Here is a 16,477-nt window from a genome sequence, read left to right on the forward strand (position 1 = left end):
ACCATCCCATACTTCTGGGCATACATGAAGTTGTGCCACTTTCTGGGTAGGCGGGGCTGAATATGCAGCGTGACTAAGAGTCAGTGTCCTTATTTGACACTCAGACACAAAAAATATCATGCTGCACAGCGTGGGTAGGACTCGGTGTGTTGCAGGAAAGGACTGATAGCTGTATGTTCGGCTGATCTGAAATTTTTTTGGAAATGAAAAATTGAACAAAGATTGTGGAACTGAATGCTAACTTAGGCAAACACATGGATGAAAGAGTATTTTTTGTCTGATTAGCAAACATTTTTGTTACAGTTCATCCTCTAGAACTGCGAAATCCATACGAGTGTGGGGTAGAACTCTGAGGTGTGAGAAGGAACTGGTACAAGAATGCTCATCAGTCCAAAATGTGTTGGGAAGCGCAAAAGCGAATGAAGAATGTGGAACTGAATGCTAACTTACAAGAACACATGGATGAAAGAGTAATTTTTTTCAGATTAGCAAATATTTTTGTTCCATTTCATCTCCAAAAATTTCAAAACCCATATGAGTGTGGGGCAGATCTCGGTGAGGCATGAAAAAGGACTGATAGCCGTATGCTCAGTTAGTCTGAAGTGTGTTGGGAAGCGTGAAGTCGAACAAACAATGTGGAACTGAACATTATTAGCAAACATATTCGTTCCATTTCATCTCCTAAAATAGCAAAACCCAGATGGGGCAAAACTCTGTGAGATGGGAGACGGGACTGAGAGTTGCATGCTCAGTCGGTTTGAAATATGTTGGAAAGCGTGAAATTGAATGAAGAATGTGGAATGGAATGCTAACTTACGAGAACACATGGATGAAAGAGTAATTTTTTCAAGTTAACATACATTTTTGTTCCAATTCATCCTCTAAAATTGTGAAACCCATAAATATTCATCTACCCATACAGTCTTAAGTGTGTACAGGACAGGTACCTGGATGTAAGCCAGTCAATTATGATGAGTCTGGCAAGTGACGTCACCATGCGCAACTTTCAAATTTTGTCACTGGGTCAGCTGACTTCTCGCGTGAGCTCAGGTTTTTCCGCATACTGATTATGACCTGTTGCATTATGTTGAGCACCATAGAACACAAAGGCTTGTTACTCAACTGTGCAGTATTCAAGGATTGAGTGTAATTGCTTTTCATTCCTGAATGAAAAATATGAAACAACAGAAATACTTCTGTAATGGAATTTTGTACAATAGACAGTGTACTGGTTTTTCATTATTTAAAGTTTTCATAAGTGCAGTAAGTTGCTTATGAATTAACATCTGCTTTTCTCCTAAAGTTGCTCCTTATTTTCTGTTGAGTAGTTTTGAAGTCAAAAATGAATGTTCTTTTTTTTATATGTCGTTAGTATCTAAATCATGAGCCAAAAGCATGTCTCTCTTATAGTAATCTCATTAAAATTTTAGTGGATTTATTTGAACCTTGCAATTTTAGTCTTCCTGAGTTTCTATTTTTGCAGGTGATTGGCCATCATTATGAGAACTCAGGTAATAGAAACCCCATCATGTTCCATTTCCATCTTTATGATTATTGCTTCCATGGCCGGGAGCCATCAGGGTGTGCATTGCTCATTACGGAGGTTATTCTCACAGGCATGGAAGCATACATTCCTTTCTCATATCTTTTGACTAATGCACGAAAGCCTTGGTTTAATCATGCTTGATCTAATGCTGTCCGCAACAAGGAGAGGGCCTATAAAGGGTACCGGAGCCAACCCACCCCTGAATCACATCTTTTATATGTTTCTGCCCGGAATCTTGCTAAGTCTGTTCTTCGCTCTGCTAAAAACAATTTAATCCGTACAAAATGCTCTCAACTCTCTAACTCAAATTCTTCCCGCTCCTTCTGGCACCTTGCCAAAAACCTTTCTGACAACTTTACCTCATCATCCTTCCCTCCTCTTTTCTACTTTGATGGTTCTGTAGCTATTTCTTCTACGGATAAAGCAGATCTCTTCGCTCAGACTTTCTCCTCCAATTCCACCTTAGACGATTCCAGTGCTGTTCCTCCATCACTTCCCCCCCTCTGACTTCCTCATGGCTAACATTAAAATTTCTTCAGCTGATGTATTTTCTGCCATCACAGGCCTCAGTACTAATAAGGCATATGGGCATGATGGAGTCCTTCCTGTTTTCCTCAAGAACTGTGTTTCTGTGCTTACACCCTGCCTAGGCAAACTCTTTCTCCTTTGTGTCAACTTGTACCTTTCCTTCTTGCTGAAAGTTTGCTCTCAGTCAGCCAGTTCCAAAGAAGGGTGACCACTCCCAACCCTCTAACTGTAGTCCAATTGCTTTAACATCCTGTATCTCAAAAGTTTTCGAGTCTATTCTTAATAGAAAAATTTTAAAGCATCTTTCCTATCACAACCTTCTTTCTGATCGTCAGTATGGGTTCCGTCAGGGATGCTCTACAGGCAATTCTCACCTACCTTTCAGACTCCTGGTCATCCTCCTTTCGGAACTTTGGTGAAAGCTTTGCCATTGCACTTGACATCTCAAAGGCTTTCGATCGAGTCTGGTATAAATCTTTAATTTCCAAACTGCCCTCATATGGTTTCTATCCTTCTATCTGTGCCTTCATCTCTAGCTTCCTTTCTGGTCGTTCTATAGCCGCTGTTGTAGATGGCGTAGATCTATTAACATTGGTGTTCCTCAGGGCTCTGTCCTATCACCAACTCTCTTCCCTTTATTTATCAATGACCTTCTAAGCTGTACATCTAACCCTATCCGCTCACATGCTGATGACTCCACCCTTCACCTTTCCATTCGATTCCCACAACATCTATCTCAGCAGTTACTTCAACAAACAAGGGATGAGGCTATGGCACACCCAATGTCTGACTTGGCTCATATCTCTGACTGGGGTAAAAATAATCTGGTTGTTTTTAATGCATCAAAGACTCAGTTTTTGCACCAATCAACCCAACAAAATCTTCCACAGTTATACCCATTAATGTTTAATAATATTCAGCTTAATCCTGCATCATCGTTGAACATGCTTGGGGTTTCATTTGCTCAGGACATATCTTGGAAAGATCTTATTACATCTCTTGTAAAATCTGCTTCCAAGAGATTGGGTGTGCTAAGCCGACTCCGTTCCTTCTTTACCCCTGCACAATTGTTGACTCTATACAGGGGTTTTATCCGCCCCTGTGTGGAGTACAACTCCCATGTGTGGGGAGGCTCCCCACAACAGCTCTTCTCAATAGGGTGGAGTCAGAGGCTTTTCGTCTCATTAACTCTCTTTCTCTTACTGACTCCCTTCAACCTCTGTCTCTTCGCCGCACTGTTGCATCTTTATCTCTTTTCTATCACCACTTCAATGGTCACTGTTCCACTGAACTGTCTTCATGCATTCTTCCACCTCTGTGACAGGCACGTAGCACCCATCTAGCAGCAAACTCTCACTCCTCTTCTGTCCAACTCTCTAATGCAAGAGTTAACTGTTACTCCTAGTCCTTCACTTATGCAACAGGTCAACTCTGGAACTGTCTCCCTCTGTCTGTATTTCCTGCTTCCTATGATCTCTAGTCTTTCAAACGCAGTGTGTCCAGGCATCTTGAAATGAATGGATCTTGAATTTGTCTCTCTCGTATTTTGTTTTTCTCTTGGAAGGAACAGTTTTGCGGGCTTGTTGCCTTTGGTTCCTTCTTCCTAACATTAAAAAAAAAAAAAAATATGCTGTGGGTGTAATTAATATTCATAGGCAAGTGTTACATACAGGTATGCTTACCCAGTCTAGGAAAGTAACAAGCAACATGTGAAGCACAGTATTATAACAGATTTTGGAAAGAGACATCGGCAAAGTTTAAATTCAGTACTGACGATCCTGCTTATCTACAGATTTCTAGGATTATGACCATCATGCCAAGAAAGTGTCAGAGTTTCCACACTATGTATAAATCATGATACTTCCCTGGTGTTTTTATGCATAATGCATTGTCGCATTAGCAAAAACTACAGGCTAATATGCAGTTCTTTCAGCTACAGAGGAATAGTGCAGTAGTGTTGGATAATAGTCATAAATGAAGGGTGAAAATCCATTAATGATCTTGACTCTCTCTCTCTCTCTCTCTCTCTCTCTCTCTTCCCTCCCCCCATATCTGAATAGCATATTAACTGATTGTGGTTGGTTATTTATAAAAACAGCAACAGAAGACAGGATTGTAAATGATGGAAGTAGTCTGCTTTTCACACCAATTTCTTGCTCAGTTATGACGTGGACAGTTTCTCCTTGTACCCTAGTACCGTATTCTGGAATGGTAAGAACAATGGACTTTGTTTAATCAGCTAGCTTCCCTGATAATTACGTTAGCCATTTTCATGTTGATATTTTTTTATGTTATGGGTTTGTATTTGTAGCAGCAGTATCAAAGTATTCATTGTTTCCCCATTTTACACTTCTGCAATCCTGTTTCATATTTGCCCATTTTAGTTACCAAGCTGAATTTGTTGTATAAATTACAGATAAATCGATTACAGTATACATTACTGCTGACATAAATATAAATTTTGACTGTCAAATAAACTCCCTTTCTGTCATGCCTTTTTGAAAATGAAAACTTAAATAGTTAAACCACTTCCATTTACGACTGTTACACAGCACTACTTCACTCTCCTCTTGTGGTTGAAATGACTGGATGTTAACTTACAGTCTTTTGTGAACAGAACAATGCATTGCACATGAAAACACCAGAGAATTATCATGATTAAAATGCGGTGTGGAAATTCTGGCACCTTCTCGAAATGATGACATCATAAACTCAGGAATCTGTGGATGGCCGAGATCATCAGTATTGAATTTAAAATTTGCCCATGTCTCTTTCTGAAATTTGGTATTGTACTACAATACTGCGTTTCACATGCTACTTGTAACTCTCCCAGATTCGGTAATCCTTTGTGATTAACACTCACCTGTTGACACTAATTACACCCACAGAGTACAAATATGGAAATGGAAATATCTTAAGCTATCTATCAGACCAAACCTGTAAGAATTATTAATAACCCTGTATGAAATTCATCCCCTACAAGTAAGAAGGAATATTGCCGCCCTTCCATTGTTTTACAGATACTTTTATGGCAAAGACTGTACTCAGTGTGAGCACCCATTGTGCCACCTCTCCTTGCCTTCTTCCGTGCTTCATGGGCATCTGGTAGCTCTCATGATTGGGCTGTCACATTGCCATATTGCAAAACATCTGCCTATCAAAATTCTTTTATACCCTGAACTACATTTCTTTGGAGCTCACTTACCCAGAATGGTTTTCCCTCCAAACATCAACCCACAGCAGTTCAAGTCCCACTGTTACAGATTTTTTATGAGTGAAGGACACCTGTAATCTGGTGTATGGATTATTTTTTTAATTTGATTTATTTTTCCTTTTCATGTTAAAAAAAAAAAAAAAAAAAAAAAAAAAAAAAAAATGAATTCTCCTCAGAATGATAGCCAATCAGCTGCAAGAATTGGAACTTATGTAGGCTCCAATTTCAAGGTTTAAACGAATTCACAATAGCATTTCACCAGTACACACCTTAGACTTTTTGTGAGGACTAACTGTACACTCATTCATCTGCCATGTTAGTATCATGTCAAGATAAACTGTTAACTAGATAAAGATAGAAGCTCCACTCCTTTACATGAACTAACCAAGTTCCTATTCTGCTATTTATTTATTTAATACATTTATTTATTTGCTTATTATGTGTTTCTGACTGGGCCAAGACTAGATAGTCCATTGTCTAAGGCCCAGTAAACCTCCTACATGTTGCACATCTTTGCATGTCACTGCTTCATTGCTAATGCTTACCATCCTTACTGGAGTTATGGAAGGGCTGTGTCATTCAGGGCAATGTTGGTGTTGGCAGTGTTGTTTTTACGACATCAGTGGGTCTGTGGAAATCAAGTAAAGGCTGTTTGAATGAATTCAGATCTAGAAATTTCCTTCCCCAGCCTGTGATCAATCTCATTCCCTTTTGAACTGTTGCCCATTGTTCTGTCCACTGTACCACAAAATGTGATATTCACAGTGTATATTAATTGTACAGTGCTCACACAAATGACACAATTTTATATATTGTATGCAAAGCCCAAGAACGTTGTTATTGAAATTGTAACCGTGATATCAAATGCATACGAATAAACTAAGGACACATGCACTTAACATCAGGAAGCAATCATCGTTTTGAAAAAAAGCATGAAGAAAATGTGAAAAAGTCAGGCAGATGAAAGAAATTGGCAAAGTATTTTTATTGCATAAAATAAAAAAATATTACTTATCATCTCATAAGTATCATAAGTCCTGTGAACATCTTATCTTGGAAAATACCGGTTGTGTTTATGCTACTGTGGAAACTTGTCCACCATCAAAAAGCTTTTGTTATTACTTGATCCTCCACAAAATCACATGTGTATTTATCTCATTTTCTGTTACAGAGAAATTAGTAACTCATGATGGGCTTTATCTTGTTGAACAAGTTGTGATGGTGAAAGTGTAATTATGTGTTCTAGCAGGAGCACTTTGTGTGTACTTACCTAATTGTATCTTTACAGGAATGAGTCAAGCTCGTACTGTCCCGTGTCTTAAACCATATTTATCGTACATATTCTTAAATTTGTGAATTGTTTGGCACACTATTTCATTCGGTAGTGCATTCCATCGATCAATTGCTCTGTTTGGGAAACTGAATTTCCTTACGTCTTTATCACCTCTCTTCTTATGCAGTTTTTTGCAGTGTCCTCTTGCTGATGCTTCTCCATATGTTAAGTAATCATTTATTTCTATTTTCTCCTTTCCTGATATGCACTTATATAGCATTATCATGTCACCTCTTTTCCTTCTCTCCTGTAGTGTTGGTAGATTCAGTTTATTTAGTCTTTCTTCGTAGCTTGGGTCCCTTAAGCTTGGTATCCATCTTGTAGCGGCCCTTTGAACTTTTTCAATCTTGTCTATATGCTTTTTGAGATGAGGACTCCAGACTACTGATGCATATTCCAGGGTTGGTCTAATGAATGATGTTATTATCCTTCTTAGCATGTCTGCATTTATGTATGTGAATGCTATTCTCATATTTGCAAGCAGTGTATACATGTTCCGTACCTTCTCGCTGATGTGGTCAGCCGGAGATAGTCTGTTATTGATAATCACACCTAGGTCTTTCTCTCTTTCTGATGTGTATAGGGTTTTATTTCCTAACTTACAATCTTTTCCATAATCTATAGGTCTTTTTCCACTTTTACCAAACTTGATCACATGACACTTGTCCACACTGAATTCCATTTGCCATGTACTACTCCATTCATGAAGTTCATTTAATTCTTCTTGTAGCTCTTTACAAGAGTCTGTGTTAGTAATTCTCCTTTGTATTTTTGCGTCATCTGCAAACATATTCAGATAGCTCTCATTTCCAGTGTTACTGTTTATATCATTTATATACCCTAAAAGCATGATTGGTGCCAGCACTGAACCCTGTGGTACTCCACTAGTCACTTCTTTCCATGATGAGTAGTTTCCTCTTAGTACTGTCCTCATTTCTCTTTTTATGAAAAAGTCTTGCATCCAACAAAACAGTTTGCCTCGAATTCCTCCTTGATGGTACAGTTTCCATAAAAGCCTTTGGTGTGGTACTGTGTCAAAAGCTTTCTTGAAATCTAAATAGATACTGTCCACCCATCCTTCCCTTTCCTGTATTGTGTTTGTTACTCTGTCATAGTAGCTCAACAGATTAGTAACACATGATTTTCCTTTTCTGAAACCAAACTGTCTTTCTGTTATCATACTGTGTTCTTCTAGATGATTTACCCAAGCTTTTCTTATAAGTTTTTCTAATACCTTGCTTACAACACTGGTCAGTGATACTGGTCAGTAGTTGAGTGGATTTTGTCTATTTCCTTTCTTGAATAAGGGGACAATATTTACTTTTTTCCAAATATCAGGTAGTTTACCTTGACTCAAGGATTTCTTGAAAATTAAAAATAATGGTTTACATAACTCCTTTGCACATTCTCGTAATACCCAACATGAAATTTCATCAGGACAACTTGCTTTTCCTCTGTCTAATCTACTTAACTCTTCCTGTATTACTTTTTCTGCTATTTGTATATCTGGTAGTATGTGTGGACATGCGTGTTCCACATAGTCCCTCTCAAAATTTTTTTCTTCTGTAAAAACTAATTGGAAATTCTTATTTAGTGCTTCACAAATATCTTTCTCTTGTGTATAAGTGATTCCCTCGTCCGTAATGGATTGTATTATATCTATTGCTTTGGTTTTGCTTCTGATATAGCTGTAAAACAGCTTTGGTTGATCACTACTTTTATTTATTATATCCTCCTCAAACTGTTTTTGGGCTTCCCTTCTTATTCTTGTATAGTCATTTCTTGCCTGTTTGTAATTATTATACGCCCTTTCACTATTGTGTCTTCTGTATCTATTCCACAACAAATCTCTTCTTTCTTTTGATTTTTTACATTCTGTATTGAACCATTTCTGTATTTTCTTATCTGTTTCTTTGTGCTGTGGGATGTACTTCTGGACTTCTGTTTCATAAAATTCACAAAATTTTTTATATACAGCATTTAAATCTTGTCCTCTAAGCTCATTTTCCCAGTCAACTTCTAAGAAGTACTTCTTTAGGTCTTGATAATTTCCCTTTTTATAGTTTAGGCTCTTTTTGTAACTGTCATTGCTGTTTACTATGTCATATGCTATCCTGAAGTTATAATTTAGTACTGCATGATCGCTTTTGCCGAGTGGAGGGTGATATATTAAACTGTCAATATCATTTTCTTGCCTAGTAAATATTAGATCTAGCACTGAAGGTATATCAAGTCTTCTTTTTCTGGTGGTTTCCCTCACATGTTGCGTTAAGAAAAACTCTTGTACGAGATCCAGGAGCTTTTGGTCGCAACAGCTTTCCTGGCTATTTATATGTAGAGTATTCCAATTTATATTTGTATTGAAGTCCCCAGTTAGTATAATTCTTTCTGATTTCTCTTCCATTTTATGTAGTAATGATCTTATACTCTGAATTGTACTCTCTGCCAGGTCCTCATATTTGTCTCTTTCCCATGTGTTTGATCTGGGTGGCATGTACAAATTGGCTACAATTACTTTACCTTCAGATGTGTCGATCTCTACTGCAGTCAGTTCTACTTGTGATGGTATATCTAGTTTTATTTCCTTGACTTTTAGATTTTTCTTAGTTAATATTATAATTCCTCCTCCTTTTTTTAAATTTCTGTCTTGTCTCCATATATTGTATTCCTCTTAGTTTAGTATGTCATTGGATATCCTTGGTGTTAATTTTGTTTCTCTCTATCTATCTATCTATTGCCAGACGCCTCAATCCCGTTTGGGGTGGCCACAAACAAATCGCCTCCAAGTCGCCCATTCCCCCGCCATTTCACTGCCCTGCTCCCAACTCACACCCCCCTCTCTCATATACCTCTCCACCCCATCCCTTCATCTCATCCTCGGCCTCCCCCCCTCTCTTCCCCCCTCCACCTCACTCACATACACTCTCTTCGTCAGTCTTTCACCCTCCATCCTCTCCACATGGCCAAACCACCTCAGTGTGTTCCTCATAACGCTTCCTATCACATCCACATCAACACCACAACGCTTCTTTATATTCTCATTCGTCAGCCTGTCTCTCCATGTGACTCCACAGGCTCCTCTTAAATAACTCATTTCCACTGTTCATTTCCACTGCTCTCACTCTTGACTTGTTTCATTTAGGCATATTGTTTGTGGTTCATTTTCTCTGACATAATCATTCATTTCTAGTAATTTAGATGCCATTCCATCCACATTTGAGTACATCAACTTTATCATCTTGTTTATATATTTGTCATGACATGGTTCTACTGTCTTCCTTCTTTTTCTTCCATCCTGTTTGTGTACCACTTTCGTACCTGCAATCCTATTACTTTGTAAAAAAATTTCTTCTTCTCCTCATCTGATCTTCCCTCATTTTTTGTTTTTGCTTCCTCCCTTTTCTCTTTCAGTAATTCCAGTTCCTCTTGTGTTAGGCATCTTTTTATCCATACATTTTTGAACTCCTCTTTTTCCATAAGATTCTTTGCATTTTTTAGTATCTCTTCCACACTGTTTACACTCTGGAAAGTCACCTTTAGAGGTCTTGTCTTGCTTTTCTCGTATTTCCCTAACCTTTTGTGTTCCTCTATGTCTTTACTACAGATTTCCTCTGATACTTCTTTCAGTAAGCTCATTACATTTGCCATCTCCTTTTTGTCTCTAGTGATCTTGTTTTTAACTTCTTCCTCTTCTATACCAGTGATTACTATTGATTTATTTATCTCTGCTGTGTGTGTGTGTGTGTGTATTTACCTATTTTTATTTACCTATTTGCAGTATACTGTACAGGATTTGAGATAGGCTCGTGTTGTCCTGTCTCCATATCAACATTTATCCAGTCTGGTTTTAAACACATGAATGGTTTTTGCCTGCACCACCTCTGCGTCTAAGTCATTCCAAATACCTGTGCTTCTGTTCGGGAAACAGAACCTTTCAAGATCATAAAGACATGTACTTTTCCTCAACTTGAAGTCATGACCTCTTGTTCTTCCATCATCCAACACAAAAAAGGTCCTCTCTGTCCACCCTTTCCAATTCTTTTACATTTCTAAACATCATGATCAAGTCACCCCTTTCCCTTCTCTCGTGTAGTGTTGGTAACTTCAGTTTTTCCAATCTCTCCTCGTAGGTCAGTTCCCTTAGGCACGGTATTATCCTTGTTGCCATTTGTTGAACCCTCTCCAGTTTATCAGTATGCTTCTTCAAATGAGGTGAGCATACCACAGCCAGATTTTCTAATCTTGGTCTTATTATGGTCACTGTCAACTCTGTCAGCATTTCCTTGCCCATATAATTAAAAGCCACTCTCATGTTGGTCAGAAATCCATAAGTGCCTTGAATGATTCTGTTTATTTGCTTTTCTGGTGACAAGTCGTCTGAATAATCACTCCCAAGTCCTTCTCATCTTTTCTTTTATTAATTATCTCATTGCCTATTTTATATCTCTAGTGCAGTCTTTTTTCACTTAATCCCATTTCTAATACATGACTTCTTGCCATTAAAATCCTTTTTCCAAGTCTTGCTCCACCTGTGGAGTTTGTCCAAGTCCCATTGCAGTTTTTTACAACTGTCAATATATTTAATATGTTTCATGATTAGCATCATCTGTGAACATACTCATATAACTATTCAAACCTTCTGGCAAATCATTTACATATATCAGAAACATTATTGGGGCTAAGACAGAGCCCTGGGGTACTCCACTGGTCACGTTTCTCCATTCCGAAACCTCGTCCCTTATAACTGTTCTCATCTGCCGTCCTATCAAATAATCCACTTTAATAGGTTCCCATGCACCCCTCCAAAGGTCTTCAGCTTCCACAGGAGTCTCTTACGGGCCACGCTGTCAAATGCTTTCCTGAGATCAAGATAGACACAATCTGCCCATCCCTCTCTCTCTTATGTATGACATCTATTACCCTACTATAGAAACTTAATAGGTTAGTAGCACATGATCTTCCTCCCCTAAAACCAAATTGTCTTGGTGTTATCACTTCATTTTCTTCTAAATACTAAAATGGTTATGTAGGTGAAGAAGCTCAGGGTTATGAAGGAGTACATGGGGGATGTGCATGTGGTATAAGAAATGTGGAAGGGGAAAGGATACTCGAGTTTGGGGAGGCAATGGGCATGATTTTGTTTAGCACGCTTTTTGGGAGGGGGGGGGAGGGGGTTGACTGCATCTGAGTCGGGGGGGGGGGGTAGCAGTCAGATGGATTGTTTTCTGGTCGGGAGGGCTGATGGGAGGTTGGTGAGGGATGTTGAGGTTATGCGAGGCAGGGAGTGTGTGCAGCGGCACATGGTGTTGATTTGTGGCATGGTGCTTGGGGGGTGGATGATGGAGGGGAGGACTTATGTACCTGGGAGGGGTGTGTGGAAACTGGAAGGCCAAGTGGTGGGGGATGCCTTTCCAGGCGAGATGGGGAGAATGGTGGCTGAGCGGGGAGCCATGGACGGGGGAGTTTGTGAGCAGTGCATTGCCCTCAAGAGCAGCCTTGTGAGGGTTGCTGATGCAGTGTGCGGTTGGATGGAGGGGCCCACCGGCACATGGGGTGGCTTGGTGGTGGGATGGGGGTGTGGGGGTTGCAGTTGGGGAGAGGGGGGAGCTTTCCCAGGAGTGGGGGGAGGGGTGGCAGGGAAGAGTGCTTGGCTGCCAGGCATGGGGCTGGGGGGGGGGGGTGCAGGATGGGGTCTGAGTCACAGAGACTTTTGCTTGATGGCCTGAATCATGTGGAGGAGGGGGATGTGGTGTTTGGTATGGCAGGTCAGATGAGGGGGATAATCGGAATGCTGTGGGTGGGCTGTGTGTGGGGGGTGGTGGTGGGCAGTAGGGATGTTGGAGATGTGTGGGGGGAGCGTTGTAGCCGGTTGTTGGGTGGGGAGTGTGGCTGGGACAGGGAAGGTTCGGGGCCAGCAGATCCAGTGTTTGGCCCTTGGCCTTTGATTGGCCCTGCTGCTGTGGGGGGGGGTGCAGGGGGGGAGGGCAGTGGGTGTGCCTGGGTTGGCTGCTGGGATGTTGGGGGCCTCGGTGGTGTGGGGGGGCGAGGTTGGTCACGGACCTGATAAATATGATTGTGTGTGTGTGTGTGTTGTCCCGGATGATTGACTGAGGAGTGTGATTGTGGGTGTGTACAGGGGGAGGGGCGGTGCCCTGGAAAGAGGAAGTTGTGGAGGTATGAAGCTTTTGGATCAGATGGTGAGAGTGGTGGAGAGGGTTCTGGGGGTTGTGGCTGGGGAGGGGGTGAATGTTGATGGGATCCAGTTTGGGTTTGTGCCAAGCAGGGGGACCACCGGTGCTGTGTTCATTGTTCAGCAGCGTCAGGAAGAATGTATTGGAAAGAGAAGGGATCTATATTTTGTTTTTGTTGATTTGTAAAAGGCCTTTGACAGAGTCCCTAGAGAGGTGGTGAAGTGGGCAATGAGAGAGCTTAGGTTGGAGTGGCTGGTTAGGGTGGTTATGGCCATGTATGTGGGTGCTCGCACCCAGGTAAGAGTGAATGGAGATTTGAACGATGAGTTTTCCATGAATGTTGGTGTGCATCAGGGGCCAGTTTTGAGTCCAATGTTGTTTATCATGGTCCTTGAAGCCCTCTCACGTGACTTCAGAAATGGACTCCTGTGGGAGATGTTGTATGCTGATGATTTGGTGTTGATTGCAGAGAATGAAAGGGAGGCAGAGGAAAGATTTTGGAAATGGAGAGATGGTATGGGGCACAAGAGCTTAAGAGTAAATGCAGATAAAACAAAAGTGATGATATCTAGGGTTGGTGGCAGTACAGTCAAAGAAGGGGAAGAGTGGCCATGTGCAATTTGCCACAAGGGCGTGGGAAGTAATTCCATCTTGTGCAGTGTTTGTGATGAATGGGTGCACAAGAGATGTAGCGGTATTAGAGGTAGACTGCGAGATAATGCTGATTTTATGTGTGTGGCGTTTTGGGGAGAGTGGGTGGAGATTGTCAGGTGTGAAAGGATTGAACTTGCTGTAAGTCTCTTGAGTGTGTGGAAGAGGTTTGTTATTTGAGAAACATGTTATATGCTGGAGGTGAGGCTGGAGCTAGCTCTGTGGCTAGGGTGAGAAGTGGTTGGCTGAAGTTTCTGGAGCTGTTGCCTCTCGTGACTTTGAGAGGACTCTCCCAATGTGCTAAGGGGTCTTTGTATGCAGCATGTGTTAGGAATGAGATGCTGTATGGTAGTGAGACCTGGGCAGTAAAGGAAGAGGATATTTGCAGGCACAAACATACAGAAATGACATTGATTAGGTGGATGTGCAGTGTGTCCCTGCGGGCAAGGCCAGGGTGGGGCTGGGTTTACAATGGAAGATTTGAGAGGTAGGATGGGACTGGAGTGTATTGGTGATGTGATGAGGAGAGGTAGACTGAGATGGTTTGGGTATGTGGAGAGGATGGGGGATGATAATTGGGTGCAGAAGGTGAGAAGTGTTAATATTTTTATTATTGGGGGTGGGGTTGTGAGGAGTAGACTGAGAAAGACATGGGACGAGGTCATTAAATGTGACCTCAGGATTAAGGGCCTGAATAGGGAGGCTGCCATAGATTGAGCTGCATGGAGAGCCGCCATTAGGTGACCAAAGCCAACGCATGCAAGCATGTTGGAGCCTTCAAAAATGAAAGAAGCTTTATCCATCTTTTTCTTATAATTTTCTCACAAATTTTGCATACAACACTAGTAAATGATACAAGTCTACAATTAAGTAGATCATACCTATCTCCTCCCTTAAAGATTGGCACAATACTTGCTCTTTTCCAGTCTTTAGGTAACTGTCCATTGTCCAACAAGCTAGAATATGACAAACAGGCCACACTAACTGGTCAGCACATTCCTTCATGATCCATTCAGCCACACCATCTTGTCCCATTGCATTCCTCGCATCCAAGTCCCTAATCAGTTGTAGTACCTCATTCATGTCAACTGCAATTTCTTCCATTCCTGTCACTCTGGGTTGCATTGCAGGTTCCCTAAATTCCTCTTCCAACGCATAGACTAACTGCAGCTTATTGTTCATTGTTTTGCACAATTCTTCTTCTCATTCAAAAGTTTCATGTCCATCCCTCAATCATATTATACTTTCCTTGATATTCATTTTACCATTTACAAACCTATAAAATGGTTTAGGTTCTTAGTTACATTTAGTTACAATATCTTTTTCTTATTTCCATTTTTCCTCTCACTGCACCCATACATATTCATTTCTTACTGTCTTATACTCCTCCCAAGCCCTTTCACTATACCTTCTTCTCACTTTCTCCCATGCTCTTTTGCTTGCCCCACATGCCTTTCTACACCTGTTGTTAAACGATTCATTCTACCTTCCACTGCTGTGGAAAATTTTGGGACATATACTACTGTTTTATATACTTCTTTCAAAACTCATATTTCTCATCAGCATTTGTGATCGCATTGATTTTTCCCCAGTCTACATTTTGGAAAATGTTCCTCAGGGAAGCAAAGTCTGCTTTCCCATAATTGTATCTGTTTTCTCTGTGTTTTTCATCTCTTTCTCCTTCTCTGACTCCCACCACTTCCCTCTCAATAACCAGATGACCACTTTTGCCAAAGGGGCATTGGTAGGTTATGTTCTTCACATTGTTTGGGTCCTTTGTGAATACCAAATCCAGCCTTGATGGTTCGACATCTCCTCTAATTTTTGTATTTTCTGTAATTAATTGGGTTTATATGTTTTCCATCACCAATTCCATTAATTTATTTCCCTATGATTGATCATTGCTCCCAGCATCCATGCTCAATCAGCTTCTCTACAGTTAAAATTCCCCATAATTATTATTCTGTTTTTTCTTTCAGTTAACATCTTTAGCTTAATAATGGATTCTCTTATTAACTGTTCATAATCTTTTGTCCACACCCTAGTATGAGGGGGTAATAAAGTACTGTTAGGTCTGTTTTTTCTCCATGACAGTCCTCTCTTTCTACTCCCAAGAGTTCAGCTGTGGTATTTTCAGTTTCCATATTTTTTGTTCTTATGTTAGTATGGATTAAAATCATTACACCTCCCTCAAACTTGCTTTCTCTGTCCTTCTTCCAAATATAACTGTTCCATCCAAATAATTTTGTATCAACATCTCGGGGGAATTTAGTCTCCACCAGGCAAACAATTTCAGGTTTCCTTTCTTTTATGTAGTCTCCAATTTCCCCTTTCTTAGATATTAACCCATCTACATTACTGTACATGATACTTAGATTTACTGCACTGGTTTTATCTACAACCATTCCCCTTGTTTCCTTCACTTCTAGTTCCTCACATACCACTTCCTTATGTTCATATCCATCACTCTCAAAAAAAAAAAAAAAAAAAAAAAAAAAAAATACATTCATCCTCTGTCCTCTTGTCATTTTTTTCCTTTACTTGTTTCTTCAATGATTTTAAAATGTCTCCTTCTTCTTCATTCAAATCTTTTCTTACTATAGTATTTTTCATCCCTGCCTCTTTACTTAGTTTCCAGGTCACTTTAAGTATATCATTTACTACACTTTCTGATGACAGCTTAACTCTCAATGGTCTTGTGTCCCCTTTCTTATACGTCCTTATCCTCCTTACTTCCTCAATTTCTTTTTCCCACTTCCTTCCTTCAGGATCAGTCTTGCTCAATATTTTTCTCACCTGATTTGAGTCTGTCTCAAGTCTCACTGATCTAACCTTTTCTTCCTCCTCCCTGTTTCCAAATATTACCACACCTCTATTCCTTTCCACGGTTTCCCTCACTATTTTCTCTTTCTTCTTCAATATTTTCGCTTCATTTTCTTCCATTTTTTTTCTCTTTCTTCCTGAATGATTTCCCTTAAGCTGACCACTTCTTTCTGTTCTTCCTCCAAATGTGC

At 40.2% G+C, this 16,477-nt stretch overlaps 1 protein-coding gene across 1 annotated transcript in view; it reads left to right on the forward strand.

The window, feature by feature from the left end:
• The window catches only part of Piezo (piezo type mechanosensitive ion channel component), a 1,050,432-nt gene that overhangs the window by 664,741 nt on the left and 369,214 nt on the right, over positions 1-16,477 (forward strand). The window contains exons 31-32 of the mRNA XM_080275143.1: positions 923-1,040; positions 1,484-1,603. Of these exons, the coding sequence (XP_080131269.1) occupies positions 923-1,040; positions 1,484-1,603 (238 nt within the window). The remainder of the gene's footprint in view (positions 1-922; positions 1,041-1,483; positions 1,604-16,477) is intronic.

Source organism: Coenobita brevimanus, chromosome 60 (assembly GCF_032717465.1).
Source record: "Coenobita brevimanus isolate Jiangsu-jjx chromosome 60, ASM3271746v2, whole genome shotgun sequence".
In the NCBI taxonomy this organism is placed as follows: Eukaryota; Metazoa; Arthropoda; class Malacostraca; order Decapoda; family Coenobitidae; genus Coenobita; species Coenobita brevimanus.